The 21,345-nt window shown below is 50.9% G+C and overlaps 1 protein-coding gene across 8 annotated transcripts in view; it reads left to right on the top strand.

Moving 5' to 3' along the window:
* The window catches only part of CACNA1B (calcium voltage-gated channel subunit alpha1 B), a 196,327-nt gene that overhangs the window by 134,269 nt on the left and 40,713 nt on the right, over positions 1-21,345 (top strand). For all 8 annotated transcript variants that reach the window (XR_007413239.1, XR_007413238.1, XM_025476036.3 and 5 more), the window contains 11 exons: positions 1,008-1,134; positions 3,706-3,835; positions 4,157-4,216; positions 5,278-5,384; positions 8,022-8,118; positions 9,755-9,915; positions 12,750-12,887; positions 13,637-13,838; positions 14,101-14,265; positions 14,559-14,669; positions 14,983-15,066. Coding sequence is in view for 6 of the 8 variants with exons in the window: in XM_025476036.3 (XP_025331821.1) it covers positions 1,008-1,134; positions 3,706-3,835; positions 4,157-4,216; positions 5,278-5,384; positions 8,022-8,118; positions 9,755-9,915; positions 12,750-12,887; positions 13,637-13,838; positions 14,101-14,265; positions 14,559-14,669; positions 14,983-15,066 (1,382 nt within the window). In the remaining 2 variants the exon portion in view is untranslated. The remainder of the gene's footprint in view (positions 1-1,007; positions 1,135-3,705; positions 3,836-4,156; positions 4,217-5,277; positions 5,385-8,021; positions 8,119-9,754; positions 9,916-12,749; positions 12,888-13,636; positions 13,839-14,100; positions 14,266-14,558; positions 14,670-14,982; positions 15,067-21,345) is intronic.

The raw sequence follows: 21,345 nt of genomic DNA, 5'->3' as shown, positions 1-21,345 counted from the left end.
CCATGAGCTTCTCCATGTGCAGCCAGGGCTTTTCTCTGGCCCAGCCATTCTCTATGGGACTAGCAGCCACCCAGGCTCTGGGGATAACCACCTGCATTGCAGCTGCCCTTTAACATCTGCTTTTATGTTTCTCGTAAGACGTAGGCATTGGCTCCAAGGCACTGCCCTACCTTCCTGGGCAGCCCTGAGGTCTCAGGAACCATTATCCACAACAATGGAAACACACTTTAGGATAGTGGAAAATGAAAGTCACTGTGAGGAAAACACTACGCGCAAACTCTAGAATCCACTTAACAAGAACAAGGTCATGGACATTGCAAACCTGGGTAGTTTTATTAGTGGGAAAGCAAAGGATGGAAATGAGGGACAGGGGTGGGTTGGGGAGTGAGCAGTGAGGAGCCCAATAGGAGCCTGTAGCTAATGTGGACTGGGTAAAGGTGCTCCCTGGCTCCCTGTCCCAGCTTTGCAGACCTTTGCCAGGGTCCTGAAGGAGAGACTCCTAGGTGGTGTCTGCCCCGACTGCCAAGTTCAGAAGAGTGTCTGTGCTCCAGGGCTGGCCCCTGCTCCTCCCTCTCCTGCTGACCCGAGGTCCCTGCAGAGGTAGTGGGGCACTGTCATCAGGCAGCCACACTGTGCCTTGTTCCAAGGAGACACCAAGCCCTGAACTAGTGAGCTGAGCCTGCTAGCCCTGATGTCTGGGGCCAAAGGGGACTTTGGTGTTTGTAGCACATCCAGACCAACAGCAAAAGACACAGTGTAGTTCCCACCTGACTCTGGTGCAGTGAGAGGTGCAGAAGGGCCTCCAGTGCTGGCTCAGGTAGGATCTGACCACAACTGGAGGGAGGCTTATGTGAAGCTGTGTTCTCAGCCACACGCACCTCCTTGGCTGGGTCCCTGGAGGCCTATGGGGTTAGTGCTGGGACCGCGTCTATTGCCCGGGTAAGACCTGTGTGGTGCGGGCTTCATGGGCACCACATCTCTAACTTGGTGGCTCTTTGTCCTTGTAGGTGGTAACGTGGACCTGGAAAGTCAAGCCGAGGGGAAGAAGGAGGTGGAAGCTGACGATGTGATGAGGAGCGGGCCCCGACCCATCGTCCCATACAGCTCTATGTTCTGTTTAAGCCCCACCAACCTGTGAGTCTCCTTCACCTGCCATGTGCCTGTCCCATGTCTGTGGCCACAGTCCATTGGCATGGTAGCAATATGTGCTACATGTGACCTAGCAGCCCCCGATTCCTGGCACTTTACATGTACTAGTGTCCTGGTCATTACAGCAACCCACAGGCACATATGGTTGTTACTCATCCTCCAGATGAGCACACAAAGCCACAGGGATGGCACCTGGCCTATCCACAGACACACAGCCAGTCAGCCCTGGTATTTGAGCTAGGGTTTGAACCCAGATGGTCAGTCCCAGTGTAGCCTGCCTGCAGCGATTGCTCGTCACCCACAATCACCCACAGTGATTGCACACGCACCCAATTATGCCCATTGTGTGCCTGCTGTGCATGCATTGTGTGTGTGTGCGCCCCATTAGCTCACGTGTGTGCTTGTTACTCTCCCCACTGCTTGTCACGACGTCACCAGCATTTCTCATCCACTCATCGGTCCGACTACTAAGTCAGATCAACCAGTACTGACATACTTATGGCATTTTAGGTCCTGGGAATATAGGGCAATGCACAGAACAAGGACCCTTGTCACTGATAAGCCTCTGTGTGCAGGTGGGAGGGACAGTCAGCAAACCAGACAAATCCATAAACATTGGATGTCACGTGGTGGTACGTCTTAGGAAGTACAATGCTGCTGGGGGTGCTGATGTCAGGGCAGAAAGGTCAGCTTGGACCTCAATGGGAGGTGAGGTTGCTGAGGAAGAGCAGGGAGACCATCCTTGGTAGAGGCAACAGATAGAGCAAAGGTGGAAGGCACGTGAAGCCAGCATGGTAGAGCAGGGGCCACAGGGAGCCAGCTGCACCCCCAGTGCCCAGCCCTCCAGTGTGCAGTCTTCACCCAGCCTCCACTATCCACCCTCCGTTGCTCTCTTCATGCTCTCGCCCAGCCCACATTTCCTGGGAGCGTGTGGTCTCTGCTAGGGAGAGCGGCCCCTGCCTGTGAGCGCTGACCTGTGGTGGAAGAGGAGGCAGGTTGCCCATCAGTCACATGCAGTCCCAGCAGATGAGGTAGGGAGGTTCTGTGTCTGGCTGCAGGAGGGGAAGGTCAAGGAGCCTTCCTAGAGGAAGTGAGGGATCTCAGCCAAATCCTGAAGGGTGAATGAGTGCAAAGGTGAAGAGAGAGGAGCAAGCATTCTTTGTGGTGAGGAGAGAAATCACAATGGTTCAGAAGCGAGGGCGTCGGGCGCAGAACAGCTGAAGAGACAACCAAGTGGAAAAACACAGAGGCCAGTGGGCTGCTGTGAGCCCGACAGACAGGCCACAGTCTATGTGCGAAGGAAGTGCTGTGAAGAGCAGAGAGGCTGTAGGCAGCTGGGGGTCAGCAGGACCCCAGCACTTGGGCAGAATCCTTGGACAGGGCTCAGTAGGCAGTTAAGGTTTTCAGGAAGAAATAGTGGAGATCTGATGATAGTGATCACGTGGGGAAGTTTGGGAGTTAAATGCTTGGTAAGACATTTTGGAGAGAATCTGCGGAACTTGACAAGTTAGATGTAGAAGGGGAAGGAATGACACTCAGTTTCTGTGTGAGGGCCGGGACCAGAGCAGAGGCAGCTGGTGGAGGTCTTATGTTCACGGGTCTCAGGGGCATGCACTTGGTTGGAGCTGAGCATGAATAGTCATTCCAGAGATGGAGAAGGAAAGAGGCAGAGATGGAGCATCCTGAGGTAGGAGCAAAGGTGTGTCCATGGAGAAAGACCAGGGGAGATCACCAGGGGGCCTGGGAAGGGTGGCGCTGGTTGGCATGGAGTCCAGAAGGTGGCAGTGGTCATGGTGAAGAGAACTGAGGAGTCCCTTCAAGGCAGAGAGAGAAGTGCGTGCATGTGGCTGAGAGGTGGGAGGCCCCTGCAGACCCCAGGCCTGAAGCATAGGGCAGGAGTGGTGAGGGGAGGGGCAGGCCTCACCACGGCTCTGGTTCTGTGGCTGCTCTTCCAGGTCACCTGGGAGCAGCCTCACTGCCCCCAAGGGGTCTTCCCGGATCTCCTAGTCACTGTCTGCTGCCACCTTGTGGTGTTTGTCAGCAACTCAGAGGGTCCTGTTGGCTTATGTCTGTCTACACTGCTCAGCGCTGGGCTGTGTCCGGCCTGTGCCTGGGCGGAGCAGGGTAGGGGTCAGCACTACGGACTGGTGCTGCAGGATGGCAGACGCTGTGGGTGTGCACACGCGGCCCTGGGGGCTCAGAAGAGTGGGGGCGGCACGGACCTCTCTGGAGGGGCCAGTGCCACCTACAGCAAGGCTGTCAACACCACGGGGCAGGCTGTCTGTACACAGGAGGTAGACGCAGGCCGGCAAGCCCTAGTTGGCTGCCCCTTGCTGTGGGTTTCTGCAGCCTTCCCACCCCTCTTTCTGGGACACCTTCTCAAGAACCTGAGTCACCGTCAGTCGCCTGACCGCTGTCCCCCCAACCACAGGGACGTGTAGTCCAACTCGGTTCTGCCACGGCACCTTCCCCAGGGCGAGGCTGAGCATGTGCTCCAGCGTGGGGACTAGCCCCGCCCACCTGTGGGCCTCAGGCCACCCATGCTTTGCCCTCCAGGCTCCGCCGCTTCTGTCATTACATCGTGACCATGCGGTACTTCGAGATGGTCATTCTTGTGGTCATCGCCCTGAGCAGCATTGCCCTGGCTGCCGAGGACCCAGTGCGGACAGACTCGCCTAGGAACAACGTGAGCACAGCACTGGGCTGGTTGGGCCTGGGAGGTGCGGGGGGCCCGTCAGCTCCCTCAGGGGTGTGGGGAGCAGGTCCGGGGCGCCTCCTGGCCAGCCCTGAGGCACAGACGGAAGAGCAAGCGCGTATGCCTGGGCTTGAGTCGCTGCCAGAGCAGGCCTGGCGCACAGGCACACACGCCTTCCCAGACAGCTGCCCACAGAACTCTGGGCAAGGCAAGGTCTGTTGAGAGGCCTGGAGGAAAAATGTGGTACTGCTGGGATTGTCCTGGCTCCAGCTGTTGGCCCAGCCTTGACAGTCCCCTTCCTCCTGGTTCTAGGCCCTGAAGTATATGGACTACATTTTCACGGGCGTCTTCACCTTTGAGATGGTGATAAAGGTGAGATATGTGGTTGCCCTGGTGGCCCCGTGCCTTGCTCATCTTCCCTCGTGACTGACACGGGCCGGGGCCTGTGAGCTCCGATGATGGCCTGTGGTGGGTGTGCTCGGAGAGAGAAGGCATGCACACGTGTGTGCGGCTGTGTGCTGCAGAGGACAGGCCGGCATGCCAGAGAGTCCGCGCAGCAGCTTGGGGAGAGCTCACCAGTGCCCTTCCTATCCCCATTGCACCACGAACCAAGGGTTGTGTGGGCCCAGCTCAACCTCAGGATTACATCGTGACAGCACACCAGGAAGAGGGGGCACTCGGGGACAGAGTGGTGGCCTCAACACCCAAACGTCGTGGAGAGTGGGTGCTGAAGACTTGTTTCAAAGAGCCCTGGTGTTTCGTGTTTGGATAAGGACTGACCATTTCCGTCTCTAAGTGCTGACGGGCATTGCGCCTTCACCGGCATCTGATGTGTGGCTGCGTGTGTGCACAGCTGAATGTGCATACGTGTGCCATCTTTGCACAGCTGCGTAGGGTGCACCCATGACTTCGTGACCTTCCTCCTGTGTGTGCATCTGTGTATCACCTCTGCGTTTTTACTTCCTTTTAAAAACTCAAGAGGGGAAGCATTTTTTTGGGGGGGGGGCGTCATCCCATTTTATAGACGTGGAAGCTGAGGCTTAGAGATGTTAAGGAGCTTGCCAGAAATCACAGCTCTGGGGGTGGCAGAGCCAGGTCCTTAGGAGCCTCACAGCTCTTCCTCCTCCTGCAGAGAGCTGACCCTCAGAGGGCCTGGGCAAGGCATGGGCTCCCTGGGGTGCTGTGTGCCTGCAGCCTAGCAGGGCAGGAGGGGTCTCATTCAGGCTCAGAGGGCTTGGGAGCCCAGGCAAGATCTCAGCCAGTCATGCCCATGTGGGGATATTTGGATTACTGGCACTGCGGTCCAGAGGCCCACAGAGACCCTCAGGGGGTGTGATCTGGGTGGCATCCTTCCCCCAGCCTTGTGAGTCTGGGCTTGGCCCTGCTTTTCTTTGTGAAATATTCAGCACCTAATGTGTGTTTCTCCCCTGAAGATGATTGATTTGGGTCTGCTGCTGCATCCTGGGGCCTACTTCCGGGACCTGTGGAATATTCTGGACTTCATCGTGGTCAGTGGGGCCCTGGTGGCGTTTGCCTTCTCGTAAGTGTCATGTCTGCTCTGGGCCTGGCTGGGCTGCAGTCTCCAGAGCTGTGGTGGATGTGGGGTCATGGAAGGCTGTCTGTACCCCCTCCTGTCTACTTGGCATGGGCTGTGTGAGGTTGAAAGCATCTCAGAGTCCACACGTCCCTGCCATAGGTCGTGGTTCTGACGTTGGGTGGGCAGGCCTCAGGTTTGTTTGGTGCCTGCCTGTTGGATCTTTCAAAACAACTTACCTGCCCAGACCTCAGCTGCACCACTGGGTAGGCCAGAGCTGGGGGTGCTGGTGGGTGTTTTCCCCTATTGGAGTGTTAGATCCCCTCGTGGGTGATGCTCAGCTCCCTCGTGGCTGGGCCTAGGTCAACTCCCTCAGACCCTGCATGGTGGTGGGCACGGGACAGGTGTGGGGGCACGGGTGGAGCTATGGAGGAGAACCAGAGATCAGGATGGTCCAAGGGATGGTGTTTGCATCCTCTCTGAGCACTCGAGGCCTCCTCACTGACTCTCTTCTCTTTGTCTCTTTGTTGCTGGACTCTCGGTAGGAGCTTCATGGGGTAATGCCTTCCCTCTGCCCCTTACACTGCCCCGCATCATAGCAAAGCCTGGCTCCTTCTGGGCCAGTTCACCACCATGCCTCACCCTTGCTCATCCTCCTCCACTGCCAGGGTGCATGCTGCCAGGAGCCATGTCCCCAGGCCATGTGTTCCTGCCTCACCTCTGGGGGCTGGGTTGGGGGCTGGGGCTGGGGCAAGGCCAGCCCTCGGGGATGGGGTGCCCGTGAGCAGGACACCCCAAGTGAGTGCTGGAGGCTGGGAATATGGGTCTTGAAGGCAGTGAGGGCTCTGGGTAGGAGCCACTGTAACCATAAGTGCCAGGATGTTGGTCATCCTGAAGTACCTTCCCACTCTCTTCTCTGGCAACGGGCTTCCTCCTTTCTTCTCTCTCTTCTCCACAACTGCCTTCCTACAATGCCCAGCATCTTCCCTAGGGGGCTTACCTGGCTTTCTTTGTATATAATGTGTCAGCGAGGAGCTTGGGAGTAAGACAAGGGAAGAGGGTACAATCCAGCCAGTTGGCCTCAGAACCAGAGAAAGCTCTGAGCTGGCAAGCAAGAAATATGGCCTCTAGACACAGAACACAAACCACCTTGAGGCCTGCCCTGCAGAGGGCCCTCCCCTAGGAAACCAAGGCAGCATCCCTCCCTTCTGCATCCCTCAGGTGTTTCAACAGGGCTGCCGAAGGAACCTGGCTTGGGGGTGGGGGGTCAGAAAGGCTGGAGTGATGGAAACACCTGACATAGTGGTCTGGAGGCTGCATGTTTCAGAGGGAGTTTGATCTGGTTCTGGAATGTAGTCCCTGGCTGGGGCTCCCCAGCTCTCCTTAACCCACAGATCTTACCCGGGCCTCATAGTTCACTTTCCCTAGAGCTTAGCAGGAGCCCAGAGAAGACCACTGGAAGCCCTGCCCTCTTTCCTCACTTGCAGGCTCCTTCGGAGCTTGGAGAGAAGTGACCTCTGACCAGGACAGAACAGGACCCCCAATCCTGAATCCTCAGCCACTGCTGAGGGTGGAGTGTGGCCTCTGGAGGCAGTCTAGGAAGGCCATTCAGGAGATCCCCACCCCCTCCCATATCTGGCTTTGGTGAGAAGGCCAGCCCCCTGAGTCTGACCAGCACTGGGCCCCTGCAGCCTCAGTGAGCTACCCAGTCTGCTCGGCTTCCTGAGAGGCTCCAGTCTGGCCCCAGATCTTGCATCTGGGGCCTGCGATGTTCTTTTATGGACTCCCTGTCTTATTCCTCCAGTGTGGATTTTCTTGTCTGCTACTCTCTTCTCTCCCTGTGGGCTCTTGCCCCTCCTCCTCCCTTTCTGTTTCTTTCTCTTTCCTGTGGTCTTTCTTTCTTTCTTCCTTTGTCCGCTCCTTGCATTGCATTGTCCCTTATAGCACCTGTGTAGTCATCTAACTTTTTCTCTTTCTTACTCTCTTTCTCTCCTTCCCTTCCTGCATGCCCATCATCCCTCTCCTTCTCTCCCTCCCAATCAGTGTTACATGGTCTGGAGGAGTGTTGAAGCAGCTGGGCGAGGACAGGCAGGAAGATCCAGACATGTTCCCCTTGCCTCCCTCTACCAGGACTGAAAAGCAAGAGAAACCAGCTCTTCCAGAGACTCTTGTACTAATGGCTTTGTTGGCTTAGTGTGCCGACTGAGTTGGTGTGCTGGCTCTGAGCTGGGTCTGCCATCCTGGGGCCAGCCCCCTTCTCTCCTCTTTGCTCCCAGTGTTGGTCTCAACATGGTGGCCAGATGAAGCTGCTTTGGGCTGGTGTTAGGGGAGCGTTGGCATAGGAATGGCTGCTGTGGTCTGGAAGATTGGGATCTTCCCACTGGAAGCCCAGCTTTCCTTGTGTACCTGGTGCTGCTGACCGGGCCCTGGCCCTTGTCTGCTCAGATGAGGCTGTGGCCGTGCAGTTCACAGGAGGAGATGTGGTACTTGCAGGGCAGAGGCTTCCCTGTTCCTAGGTCTCCTGCCCTGGGGCCTAAGACAGAATGCACAGGGGAGTGCAACCCAGGTGGCTTCGTGGGAACTGGGCGTGGGTGTGCGTCCTGCTCGTCCTGCTCGTCTGCATGTGTGGCTTCTCCCTTCTAGAGGATCCAAAGGGAAAGACATCAGCACCATCAAGTCCCTGAGAGTCTTGCGTGTCCTGCGGCCCCTCAAGACTATAAAACGGCTGCCTAAGCTCAAGGTGAGAGCCTGGGTTTGGGGCTTGAGGAGTGTGCAGGGTTATGTGTGTCCATGTGAGTGTAGGCATGCACATATGTGTATGTGTGCGTGCCTGTGCAGATGGGTACACAGGGGTGAGTGCACGTCTGTGTTGTGTGTATAAGGTTGCACTGCATGTGAGTGCACACATGTGTGTGCTGTGTGTGTGCGTGCACATGTGTGCATATAACCAACCCTGTCTGGCTGCAGCTTCCCACGTGGGATGGGATGGGCAGAGCTGAGGGAGGACCCACACTGGTTTCCTCGGATCACGCAATGTGTGAGTGGATCCGTCCCTCAGCTCTGTGAGGCCTTCAAAGGAGAGTGTCCTCTCCACAGTGCTCTGTAAGGCGCTGCTTCCTAGACTCCACTGCACCAAGGGCGGGGTGCAGGGAAGGACGGGCTGCCAAGGAGCTCCTGTGGGTCAGTCGGTTAAACATCTGACTCTTGTTTTTGGCTCATGGTTGTGAGATGAAGCCTCATGTCAGGCTCCCTGCTCAATAGGAAGTCGGTTTATAATTCCCCCTCCCTCCACCCTTCCCTCCAAGTGCTTGTGCTTGTGTGCACGTTCTCTCTCTCTCAAAATAAAAAAGAAAAGAATAAAAGAAGAGGCTGCTGAGAGAGGCGGAGGGTCCTGAGGAGATGCAAGGCGGGCAGGGGCCCCTGAGAAAAGGTTCTTGGGCTGGGCCCTGAGGATTAGTGTGGCCGGGGTAACATTTCTGGATAAAGGAAAAAGTGTGAACCCAAGTCCTTGGAGTTGTGCTAAAATATGATAATTACTAAGCATGTTCCTCACTGTGAGGGATGCTTTGGATCCTTAAATTCATTTAATCCCACAAAACCATGCAGTGAAGTGTTGTGAACAGCATGCAGTTGTAAGCCTTGCAGACATGAAGTGAACTGGGGACTACAGAGGCAGGTGGCCTGTGAACGGATGGGCTGGTGGGTGGCTTAAAGGCAGCTGGAGGCCCTGGTGTCAGCTGGGGACTTGGACCTGGGCTGGCAGGTCAGGGGTGTCATGGACATTTGGCAAGTGGGCAGTGGCTGCATCTGCTGAGGCAGCTGCTGGCGTCTGAGTGTGCCAGGCAGTGTGCCAGGAGATGAGTGTGGGTCTGCTTATTTGCACAGCCAGAGTAGGATAGGGTATCTCCTCCAGGGTCAGGATCAGCAGGACAGGGTCAGTCAGGGGGTCCAGGGGACACCAAGCTTCCAGGTAGGGAAGATTCTAAGGAAAAGCCCAGGTGGTGGTGGTAACAGACACAGTTACCTCGGAGCCACACCGAAGTATGCCACAAGTCCCTGTGTTGGAACCACCTTTCTGCCCCACTGATGAGCAGGGGCAAAGTGTGACCCATGGGCAGGCTGGATGCAGGAGCAGGGGGCTGGTGTACCCCCATCCCCACTTCTTTCCTCCTCACACAGGCTGACCTGGGTTCCAGGCCTGTCACACCAGGTTCCCATCAGTGTGCAGCCCGTCTGCCCACACCACCCCTTCTCGCACTGCCTGCCCACTCTTCAAGTCCTGGGAGAGGCAGTGCAGGCAGCTTCCTGTGTTAAGGCAGCAAGTCCCTGCGTGGTTGTGGGCCTGGGGTTCTGAGCTGGGCCCTCCTGCCTTCCAGGCCGTGTTTGACTGTGTGGTGAACTCCCTGAAGAACGTCCTCAACATCCTGGTCGTCTACATGCTCTTCATGTTCATTTTTGCTGTCATTGCGGTGCAGCTCTTCAAAGGGAAGTTTTTCTACTGCACGGATGAGTCCAAGGGGCTGGAGAGGGACTGCCGGTAAGCTGAGGCAGGGCCCGGCTCAGGGAGGGGCCAGCATGGGGTGCCCCGGTGAGCTGGGGGTGTGCCTCTGCCTCCAAGGCCACACCAAGGACTTCTGGCTCACTTTCCTCAGCAGAGACAGGGACCAGCCACTCCCGCAGGACATGCTCTTTCTGCCCGTAGATACTGGGGAACACACAGGGGCCGCGGGTATTGCTGGAGGGCTCTGGCCAGGCTAGGATCAAGGCGCGGCCCTGGGGCTGGAGCCACTATCACCATCACTAGGAGGCCTCAGGCCCTTCTGGACCAGGCCCAACCCCCGAGGAAACAGGAGAGGGGCCCTCGGTGGGGGGAGCAAGGGGAAATGGAGGTAGGTTGGCATGGCTGCTGAGCGAGGTAGCACATAGCTCCTTCTCTACCCACAGGCAACGATTCCAGTTGCCCCCATGCATGTAATGTTCTCCTGTATGAGTTGGTATATCACCACGTGACTGGGCATGGGGAGTATGTCACCATGTGGCTGATGGGCATGGGGGATGTTCCCAGGCTGAGGCTCCCATGGGCAGTGCTGCTGCGACTCTTCCCGTACACGTCTCCGGGGAGCACATGCATGCAGTTCCAGGAGGTGTGCAGACCAGACCTCACAGTGGGATGGCAGGGTTGTGCACTGTGCTTATGCTCAGCTTCTGCAGCTGCTGCCACATATGTGTGTAAGATTACACTCCTGCCACACAGATGAGAGCTCAAGGGAAGACGAGTGTTTTCTGTCTTTGGCTCTTTGGACTTGCTGACGGGCTGGTGGCATTTCTCTGCAGTTTGATTTGCGCTTGTGTGATGACCAGTGAGCTTGGGAGCCTCCCCAGGTGATCCACCACTCGGGTGTCCCTGGGACGGGTCTGTGCGAGTCATTGTCTGTTTTCCTTTCTGACTGATTTGTAGGAATTTTGTAAAGTCCTGGATAGTCATCCTTTGTCAGGTCTACAGGTTATGGTTGTCTTCTCCTTTGTAGGATGCTTTCAACTTTTTAAAACAGGTCTTTTAAAAAATGAAGTCTTGATTGTAGGACAGTCCAATTTATTTCTCTTATGTTTACTACTCTTCATGTCCTGTTCAGAAAATCTGTCTGAAGGTCAGGGAGAAGTCCGTTTACATTTTCCTCTAAAAGTTTTATTTTTGCCTTTCACAGTTAGATCTGGGATCTATCTGGAGTTGATTTTTGTATGTTAGGTGAGGTGTGGATAAAGACGAATTTTCTGTAGATGGATATCCAGTTGATTCAGCACAACTTATTTGAAAAGACGATCCTTTCCCCACTCAGTGGTATCCTTTTTTTTTAAAGATACAATTCATGATTCATCCATTGAAAGTATGCAATTCAGTGATTTTTTTTTAGTATATTCACAGATATGTGCAACCATTACTACAGTCAAGTTTAGAACATTTTCTTAAGTTAAAAAAACACAAAAAACTCCCACATCCTTTATTACTAGCTCCCCATCTCCAGCCCTAAGTAGCCATGAATCTTTTTTTTTTCTTTATAGATTTCCCTGTTCTGGATGTTTCACATAAAGGAAATCATACCTATGTGGTCTTCTGTGTCTAACTTCTTTAATTTTACCATCATGTTTTTTATGTCACCTGTGCGGTAGGGTGTGTCAGAACATCATTCCTTTTTATGGTTTAATTTTATTCTGTGTTGTAGAGATGGCACGTTTTATTTATTCATTCATCTGTTGATGGACATCTGAGTTGTTTCCATCTTTTGGCTGTTATGATTGACACTGCTGTGAACATGTGTGTGAAGTGTTTGTGTGGATAGATGTTTTCATTTCTCTGGAGTGTATACCTAGCCCTGGGACCAATGGGTCACATGGTAATTCTGTTTACCAGTCTCAGGGACTGCCAGACTTTTCCAACGTGGCTGACCCATTTTATACTCCCACCAGCAGTGTGGGAGAGTTCTGAGTTCTCCACATCCTTCCCAATACTTGTTATTTTTCTTTCTAAAAATTAATTAAAGGGACACCTGGGTGGCTCAGATGTTTGGCGCCTGCCTTCGGCCCAGAGTGTAATCCTGGAGTCCCAGGATCAAGTCCCACATCGGGCTCCCTGCTCGGAGCCTGCTTCTCCCTCTGCCTGTGTCTCTGCCTCTGTGTGTGTGTGTCTCATGAATAAATAAATGAAATTTTAAAAAAATCAATCATAGCCATCTTAGTGGGTATAAAGTGATATCTCATTGTGGTTTTCATTTGCATTTCTCAATGACTCATGATGTTGAGCATCTTTTCATGTGTTTATTGGCCATTTGTCTATCTTCTTTGGAGTCATGTCTATTCAAATCTTTTACTGGTTCATTTTTCTTTTTAATAATTGATTATAATAGCTCTTTGTATATTCTCTATCCAAGTCTTATCAGAGAGACGATTTTCCAGTATTTGGTCCCATTCTGTGTGTTGATGATATCTGTGAAGCACAAAGTTTTACATTTTGATGACGTCCAGTTTACAGTCATCAAATTTTTCTCTTTTGTCGCTCATGATTTCGGTGTCATATCTAATAATCCTTCCCTAATTCCAGGCCTCCTGTGTTTCCTTCCAACAGCTTTCTAGTGTTAGCTCTTACCTTTAGGTATTTGATCCATTTTGAGTTCAGTTTTGTACATGGAGTAAGGTAGGGTCTAGCTTCCTTCTTTTGCAGGTGGACACTCAGTTGTCCCAGCACTGCCTGTTGAAAAGAATATTCTTCCTCCATTGGATGGGCAGGCCTTTCAAAAGTCAATTGACCCTAGACAAATGGGCATATGTGGATCCTTTGGCTTTAACTTCTGACCTCCTCTATGTTCTTGTTTCCAGGGGTCAATATTTGGATTATGAGAAGGAGGAGGTGGAAGCTCAACCACGGCAGTGGAAGAAATATGATTTTCACTATGACAACGTGCTCTGGGCTCTGCTGACACTGTTCACAGTGTCCACGGGAGAAGGGTGGCCCATGTGAGTGCTCATCTGGCTCATTGTGGCAGATCAGGCTAGAGCAGAGGGGCAGCTAGGCCAGGGAGTCCCAGCAAATACCTCATAGGCTCTTGTACCTAACAGGTAAGACAATGCTCTGCCTTCCAGGAGTGGGCAGCCTGGGAAGAGAAGGAGATTAAATCAAAGTGCATAGCATGGTGACCTCCAGAAAATCACTTTTGAGTGGCTAAAAGTGAGAGGGAGGAGGGGGCTATTCTGCGTCTCCCTGTGCTACCCTTCTGGCCTCAGCTAAGGGTGTAGACAAAGGGGTGTATGTGTTCAGTGCCACACTGGATGACAGGGGACTTCTTTGGGGGCTGAAAGGACCACTGCTGAGAAGGTAGGATCAGTGCTCTGCCAGGAGTCCAGGGGTTTCTAAAGGCAGTTGAATCTGGGTATGAACTGGTGACCTGGGCACGAGCAGGTGTGAGCCAGGAGTAAGCAAGGCAGGAAAAACCTCCTGGGACTCCACTTGTCCTGGGGTTAGGACCTCAGGCCCCCAGAGATCTCCCATTGATGGCTCTCCAACAGCCCTGAGTACAAACCCCATTGGGAAGGTCCTCAAGAGACTGCAGTCCTGGGGAATGGGCTTGGGCCCGTGGTGTTGAGTTCCCTTCCTCTTGCTATCTGTGGCTCAGGCATGGAAGCCTCCCCTGTAATGCAGGTCTTGACTTTCCCATGGCTCTGTCCTCAGGGGTCTCCCTGAGACTTGGTGTTTGCTCTTGGCTCAGGGTCCTAAAACACTCTGTGGACGCCACCTATGAGGAGCAGGGCCCCAGCCCCGGGTATCGCATGGAGCTGTCCATCTTCTATGTGGTCTACTTCGTGGTTTTCCCCTTCTTCTTTGTCAATATCTTTGTGGCCTTGATCATCATCACCTTCCAGGAGCAGGGGGACAAGGTGATGTCTGAATGCAGCCTGGAGAAGAATGAGGTGGGTGGCTCCCTCTTCTGTCCCATGTGCGTGTGTGCAGTATTTGCTCTGCCAGGCTCCCCTGATGGGCAGTGTGGGCAGGACCAATAGACTTCCCTTCCACATGGGACTCACTCACCACCACATAGCTGGTGGCCACCACAGGAGCAGGGAGAGACTGAGTGTGTCTGATCAGGGCTGGCTGCCAGGATGGAGGAAACAGGTGTGGGTACAGTGGGGTTCCCCCTGACCGTGTTCTTGGGGCTCCTTCCTCCCTGTGCAGAGGGCTTGCATCGACTTTGCCATCAGTGCCAAGCCCCTGACGCGATACATGCCCCAGGACAAGCAGTCATTTCAGTACAAGACATGGACGTTTGTGGTCTCACCTCCCTTTGAGTACTTCATCATGGCTATGATCGCCCTCAACACAGTGGTGCTAATGATGAAGGTATGTGGGCCCAGGATGGGGGACATTGGGTGCCAGCTGGGATGTGAGAGAGCCATACTTGTAGCTGATCATTGGTCAGCATGGGATGTCTCTGGAAGCCCAGTGCCCTGGGCTTTCTGTGGGCTGAGACGGTGAGAATGTCCTAGGAGAACACAGAGGGAGAGCAAGGACCGGTGTCCCTATGTAGGGTAGGCATGCAGTTCACTGTGCTCCGGCAGGAGGTCAGGGTGATCCCTGGTGGGGTGTCTTGGGGCAGCTGGACCTGTGGCCAATGGCACTCATTCCCCATACAGTTCTATGATGCACCGTATGAATATGAACTAATGTTGAAATGCCTGAACATTGTGTTCACATCCATGTTCTCTATGGAATGCGTGCTGAAGATCATCGCCTTCGGGGTGCTGGTAGGTGCCTTGGCTCCCTTTGGCCTTTTTGGTGGTCTGCATTCTGGCTGCCTCTCTGTAGGGGGACCTTCAGGGACTTACAGCTTGGAGCTGGGAATTCACCAAGGGCTGGGTGCCTCCTCTCTGGACACACAGCTCTCAGTTCTGCACCTGCCCAGACCCACAAGTATTTGCTTACCCAGCTGTGGTGTCTCACCTGGGGTGGCCCATTGGTCCCTTTGCTCCTTTCTTGATCAGGGGCACTTCCTGCAACTCCTTGCCTGACAACTCCTTACCAGCCTCTAGCAATAACTGCTCCTTTTTTTCTCTCTAGAACTATTTCAGAGATGCCTGGAATGTCTTTGACTTTGTCACTGTGTTGGGAAGTATTACTGATATTTTAGTAACAGAGATTGCGGTAAGTAGCATTTCCTGTCCTTCCTCCAGGGCCCCAGAATGGTTTCCTTCTAGGTGGTGCTTCCACAGGGTGCCTCCAGGTCTTGAGTGTTAGCCCCTCCTTCCCAGAGATGGAGTTGGGGATTGGGTATTGTCTTGGCCAATGCTTTTTTTTTGCATAAGAAAGTGGTTCCCAAAAGGATGATGGCCTGAGAGTCACCTAGGAGCTCCATTGTAACAAGTGACCAGGAAGACAAGAATCTTTTAAATCTGTGTATATCTAACAAATCTAGCAACTTGGCACTGAAATGATATAAACTAAAACCAACAAGAATTTAGAATCTTTTAGAATATGAGGTTTGTTTTATGTGTGTGTGTGTGTGTGTGTGTGTGTAAATAAAACGGGAGATACTCATTCATATCAAGACTACATGGATTATATGTAAAAACTGACCAAATGTTAGAACATAAACTTGTCTCAATAAATTTCAAAGACTGAATCATAAAGCAATATTCTTTAAGTATAGTCCATTAAGTTAGAATTAAATGGCAGAAAATCTCATTTCTGTCTTAGGTTGATTCTCTAAGAGCAGACACTAAGGTGGGGTTCTTGTACAAATCATTTATTAGGAAGCATTCTCAGGCAAAACCACTAGAGAGAGGTTTGGGAAAATGAATGGGTAAGAGAAGGAGGATGAGAAATGTTGTATCTGGAGCCAAATATCAGGGTGAATTTGGTTCATCCCCCATGGGGGCTTGGAAACATGGTGGTCACACCTCAGAGCTGCAGAGCTCTTGGATCTGTGCTTACCAGTCCACAGCTAAGAGCTGTACCTGGGGGTGTTAGTTGTTGAGTACCTCCAGCCCTTCTGAATGCACCCCACGTGCAGGTACAACAGGCTCTGGCACTGTTGGGAATGAAGGAGCATCTGGTACTATGGTAACAAGTACAGTGGAGTACATGAGTGTCTGCTGTCACCTGGCCCTGCTCAACTCTGCCCACACCTCACACTGGGTCCATTTCACTCAGTCTTCAGGATAGTGATGGTCACAATGTCTGCAAGAGGAAGGTTGGTAACCACCTAGAGCTAGTCTGAGTTAAGTTGATGTTCCTTAATTCATTCTTCCTGTCCCTCTTTTGGGGTACCCTGACTGGTGTCCAGCTTTCTGCTGCTCTGGTTGCTGGGCCGGATGAGACAGCCGACGCTGTCACCCTATATAGCACAGCCCTTGCTTGCCATACTCCTATGAGGCTTTGGCTGCCACGATAGTCAAGACATGATTAAGGCTGGTTGTAGAGCATCTAGAAAGGCCCCACTGAACCCCCTGGTTTCTAGATAGACTTCTTCCTACCCCTTCCCAATAGCCAACATCAAACACCCTGGCCAGTATATCTGGAGATTCTGTTCTGCTTGCTGGTCTTACGGCATGAGGAGCGCAAGTGACAGGGGGCCACCATGATTTTGGTGTTCCACAGTGGAAGCTTTCTCTACCCCTTGAGCCAGGACCTCTAGATTTGTCAAACCTAAACTGGTGGAGGTGATGAGCACAGTCTGACCTGGGTTCCTGGAGGATAGGGAGAGGGGCCACCCCTCCTTCCATCCCTTGCTTTCTGGATCTGCAGTTGGTCTCTTGACCATCCTTTCATCTTGAAGGACAATATCCCAAACCCATGAGGTACCTCATCACGCCAGCATTTAATCTGTGCCTTTAAGAGGCTTTTTCAATATTTTGTCAGGTTGGCACCCCCTGAATGATGTTGAATATGATATGCCAGTGGATATCATGCAGGCCCAGGTATTCCATCAGCAAAGACAAACCCGAACCCAGAATATGAGTGATCCCAATTGAGACTAATTACTGCCTTTTCTAGGTGAAAGGATTCTGGTGTAAGCAAATTGCCACCTAGTGGCTGGATGACAGCCTAAAGGATGGTGCACTGTAGAGGCCTAGTTAACTTCAGCTCATAGTGGGCTGGATTTTCAATAGTGGCCTTGGCTGAGTCAGCCTTGCTGAAAGGGAGCCCACTGGTTGGGCTCAGACACAGCCTTCCTTTCAGCCATCATGGTCACTGCGTTCATGGATCTACTATGTGAACACTGGGGCTGCTAAGGATAGAGGCTGGCTGTCATCTGTTGGGTAAACCATTTCAAGGCCTGGTTTTTAGTGTCCCTACAGCTGTGGATGCTCTGTGGTGGACACTGATGTATAATACAAGGACCTGCATGTCACACCCATTCCCTAGGCCCATCTGGATCCCTTTATCTGAACTTTGTTCCCTCTGGAGTCCTGACCAAGCTTTAGTTCTTGCCTAAGGTCCTATAATCCATACAAGGGCAGCTTCTTTCTCCATCCATGCCATAGCTGATCAGGTTCACCACCTAGAGCTCTGCCTCACCACTGTCTTTCAGATCTTGTGTGGGGTTCTAGTGAGGATGCACCAATATATTGAGCCAATTGCTTCATAAACCAGGTTTGCATTTTTCCTCCTGGCTTTAGTGATCATCATATGATATGTTGGGGTAGGAGTGAGCTAAGGAACATAGAGGTGAAGCAGAGGTGAGAGGCATGGGGCCCTGGGCCACCTATCATGTGACTGTGCCGTCTAGGTGTGCCAGGGTGTGGCCCTGGATGTAGCACTTCCATCACACACTGGATTGTTGGCAGGCCTGTAACACACACTCATAAGGAGAAGTATTGGTGCCGTAGACACAATTATCTCATAGTCAGACACAGTCTCCAATAGGACCCAGCAGCCAGGAGTGGCCCCTCTCATTGGTGATGTCTTCAGCAGATGACATGGCCTTGCTCCAGAATCCTAGGTGTTTGCATTGACTTTTCTATGTGGGCTTTCCAGGGACTCCACAGAGTGTCTTTATAGAATCTGTTGCATCTTAAGGCCCAAGTTATAGGGCTCCTGGTATTGCAGCATGGATCTGCTAGAGAGCCCTCTCTTGCTCTGAATCCTCTCAAACACAACAGCTTTGTGTCACCTGATAAATAGGTCACAGCAGTATTTCCTAAGTGGTGTATGTCATCTCCAACCCAAGGAAGCCTAACAGGAGTAGGAAGCATGAGGTGTGATAATTAACTTGTCTTTTACCTTGGGATCCATGTCCTCATACCACTGATTATAGTAGTCTTATGCATCAGATTTCTACCTAAAATACGATGAAAGATCATTCTAATCCTAAACAAATTCTTTCAGTGAATAGAAAAAGAGTGAACATGCTCTAGCTATTTGTATGAGACAAGTACAATCTGGACACCAAAATTATTTAAAAGATAGAGTATAATAATAATAATAAAGAAAATTATCTTAAGTAAAAAAAGTATAAGAAAGGAAAATCATGATCCACTCTTACTGATTAGCATAGATGTAAAGTGCATCAGAAAGTCTAATTTACATGAACAGATCCACAGACACTGTTAATGTGATCCTATCATTGCTGCAGAGAAGACATTCAATAAAACTCAAATTGTATTCATGATAGAAATCATTGGCAATCTAGGAATTATTGACTTGATGAAGAGAATTTACCAAAAATCCTGTGCTAACATCATATAATGATGAAATTTGGAAAGAATTCTCTTTAAAATCAGAAAAGGACAATACCTATAAGCATTCCTTCTTTTCACTATTGAACTTCAGGGCCTGGTCAGTTCAATAAATTGAATGTCAGCTCCATGAGGATAGAGGTTTCTGTGTAGTTCACTGCCATATTCCAGTGCTTAGAATGGTGCCGACACTTTAGGTGTTCAGTAGACACTTGTTGAATGAATAAGACTGGAAAAATAAATGAAACATCGAAGTATTAGAAATAGGCAAAGCTGTCATTATTCACAGACAACATTATTATCTATGGATGAAATCCAGAATAATCTCAAGCTGATAAGAGTGTTTATTTAGCGCTGTTGCTGAGTAGAGTACCTGAGTGAGTAGTTGACTACATGTCATTATAGCATCAGCAGTCCTGATTGTAAACGTAACAACATCCGTATACAAGACCTTAGTGTGGAAAAGTGCTAAACCTCAATGAAAGATAGTAAGGAAGACTTAACTAGATAGTGTTTTATAGCAGTTAAATAATAAGTGTCAATTTCAGAGACGATTTTGCCCAAATTGATCTGTAGACTCAATGTAATTTCAATAAAAATACCAGTGAATTTGTTTTTGTTTTTGTTTGTTTGTTTTGGAAATTGACTTCTAAATTGGCTTCTAAAACTCATGAGCAAGAGCAAAGGCTCCCCAAATACTCAAGATACTTAAGAAGCAGAAGGGCTGCTGGGGTGGTGAGGGTGGGTAGTTACTGTTCTTGTTGATATTAGCACTTTTTATAAAGCTAGAGTATTAAGACTGTGGTGCTGGCCCCAGGACAGTAAATGAGCCAGTTGACAGAATCAAGAGCCTAGAATCTAAATCACTTGTAGATGGAAACTTAATGTATGACTGTGCTACTTAGTGGGGAGACAAGTGAACAATCAATGTAGGTATAATGACGATCAATATTGGGAAAAACAGAAATTGAATCTTCACACCAGTCACAAAAATATCAATTTCAAATGGATGAAAATACTTAAATCTAAGAGGAAAAACTTTAAAACTCTTAGAAGAAAATACAGGAGATATCTTTAGCACCTTGGGATGGGGACTGATTGCTTAAGCAAACTATAGGAAGCACCAGCTGTAACTGAAAAAAAAATTATATAAAATAGTTTCTGTTTATCAAAAAAGAAAGGACAATACATGAAGAAGGAGGGGATATTTGTATCACATTTCTTCGTTTATCCATTATAAATGTTTATGCACTGCCTGTCATGTGCTTAGCAGTGTTCTAAGTTCTTCTGGAATTTCATTCCAGTGAGAGACACACAGGGTACACAATGAGAGGCAAAGCAGAAAAAGGGATATGAGACTTGTGGGGGGGAGCTTTGATGGCTGTGTACCCAGACAAGTTGTCACTGAATTGGTGACTTCCAAATAAAGATGTCTGAGTTGGTGAGAAAGTGGAGCAGAGGGGCCTGGGGCAAGCCATAGCAAGCCCTGTGCCAGCCTGCACCTGCATGCATGAGTGCCCTGCTGCAAGAGCAACACGAACAAGGGCTGGAGCAGAGGAAATGGGGAGCGTGGAAAGCCTTGTAGTTGGCATAATCATTGGCATGGTTGGGATTACTGTTTGACAAACCAGAGGGTGTGAAATAGTATCTCAATGTCATTTCACTTTATATTTGTAGTTTCACTTCATTTCACTTGTAGTAAATTTTGGTTTTTATTTTGAGTGAGATAGGAGGATTTGGAGGGTTTTGTGAAGTGGAGTGACATGATGTGGCTGCTCTATTGAGAACGTAGTGTAGGGCATAGGCAGAAGCAGTGAGGCAAGTGAGGGCTTAGTTGGGTTATCCCAGAAGCAGACCCCAAGGCAGGAGTTCAGTGCAAGTCGTTTATCTGGGAGGTGATGCAGGCATAGCAAGGAAGCAGTGAAATGGGCCAGGGAAGGGAGACAGCCAATATAAGGTGCTATGAAGTCAGTTACCATTATGGGGCCTAGTTGGGAGCTCCGAGCCTATTATCCCAGCAAGGGCCAAGGTGACGGGGTATTTTTCACCCAAGTGCTGTCAGCCACCTGTTGAAGGCTGCTGGCGACAGGGGGCTGGAGAATGTTAACTCTCTGGCACTTGAGTCCTGGCCTGGGAAAATTCTCAGGAAAAAGAGATGTTGATGCTGACAATTGAGTATTGGGCCTGTGAGGACATGAGTGCTGCTGAGGGGCACTACAGAGGAGCCCAGCAGAGCAGCGGGAGTTTGGGCTATGAGGAGAGACCGTTGTTCTGGATGTATTTTCCAATAGAGCTGCAGATGGACCAGATATCAGTGTGAAACTTGACGCAAGAGTGACATCAAAGTTTGAGCACTTGAGAACATGGATTATCATTAATTGAAATGAGAAAGGCTGTGGGTGGAACAGGTTTGTTGTGAGCTGTATGGATGCAGTTTGTACATGTTAGATTTTAGTTGCCTGTTGGCCTTCCTGAAGGAATCATCTAACAGGCAGGTTGACAGATGGTCCTGGAGTTTGGAGGAGAGATTCATACCAGTATCATACAATTGGGAATCAGGATCAGATAAGATGGTATCAGACCCATGAGACTGCCTGAGATCAATAAAGGAGAGAGAAGACTGAGCCAGGATGAGCTACTGAGTTCTTCAATGGACCAATAGTTAGCAACAAAGGCACAGCCAGAGGGCAGAGTGGTTTCCCAAACCACTAGGAAAGGTTAGTGTCTAGAATGTGCAAGGCTT

This window comes from Canis lupus, chromosome 9 (genome assembly GCF_003254725.2).
Source record: "Canis lupus dingo isolate Sandy chromosome 9, ASM325472v2, whole genome shotgun sequence".
NCBI lineage: Eukaryota > Metazoa > Chordata > Mammalia > Carnivora > Canidae > Canis > Canis lupus.
Note: the sequence above shows the minus strand (reverse complement) of the source record. Positions and strands in the feature narration are given on the sequence as shown.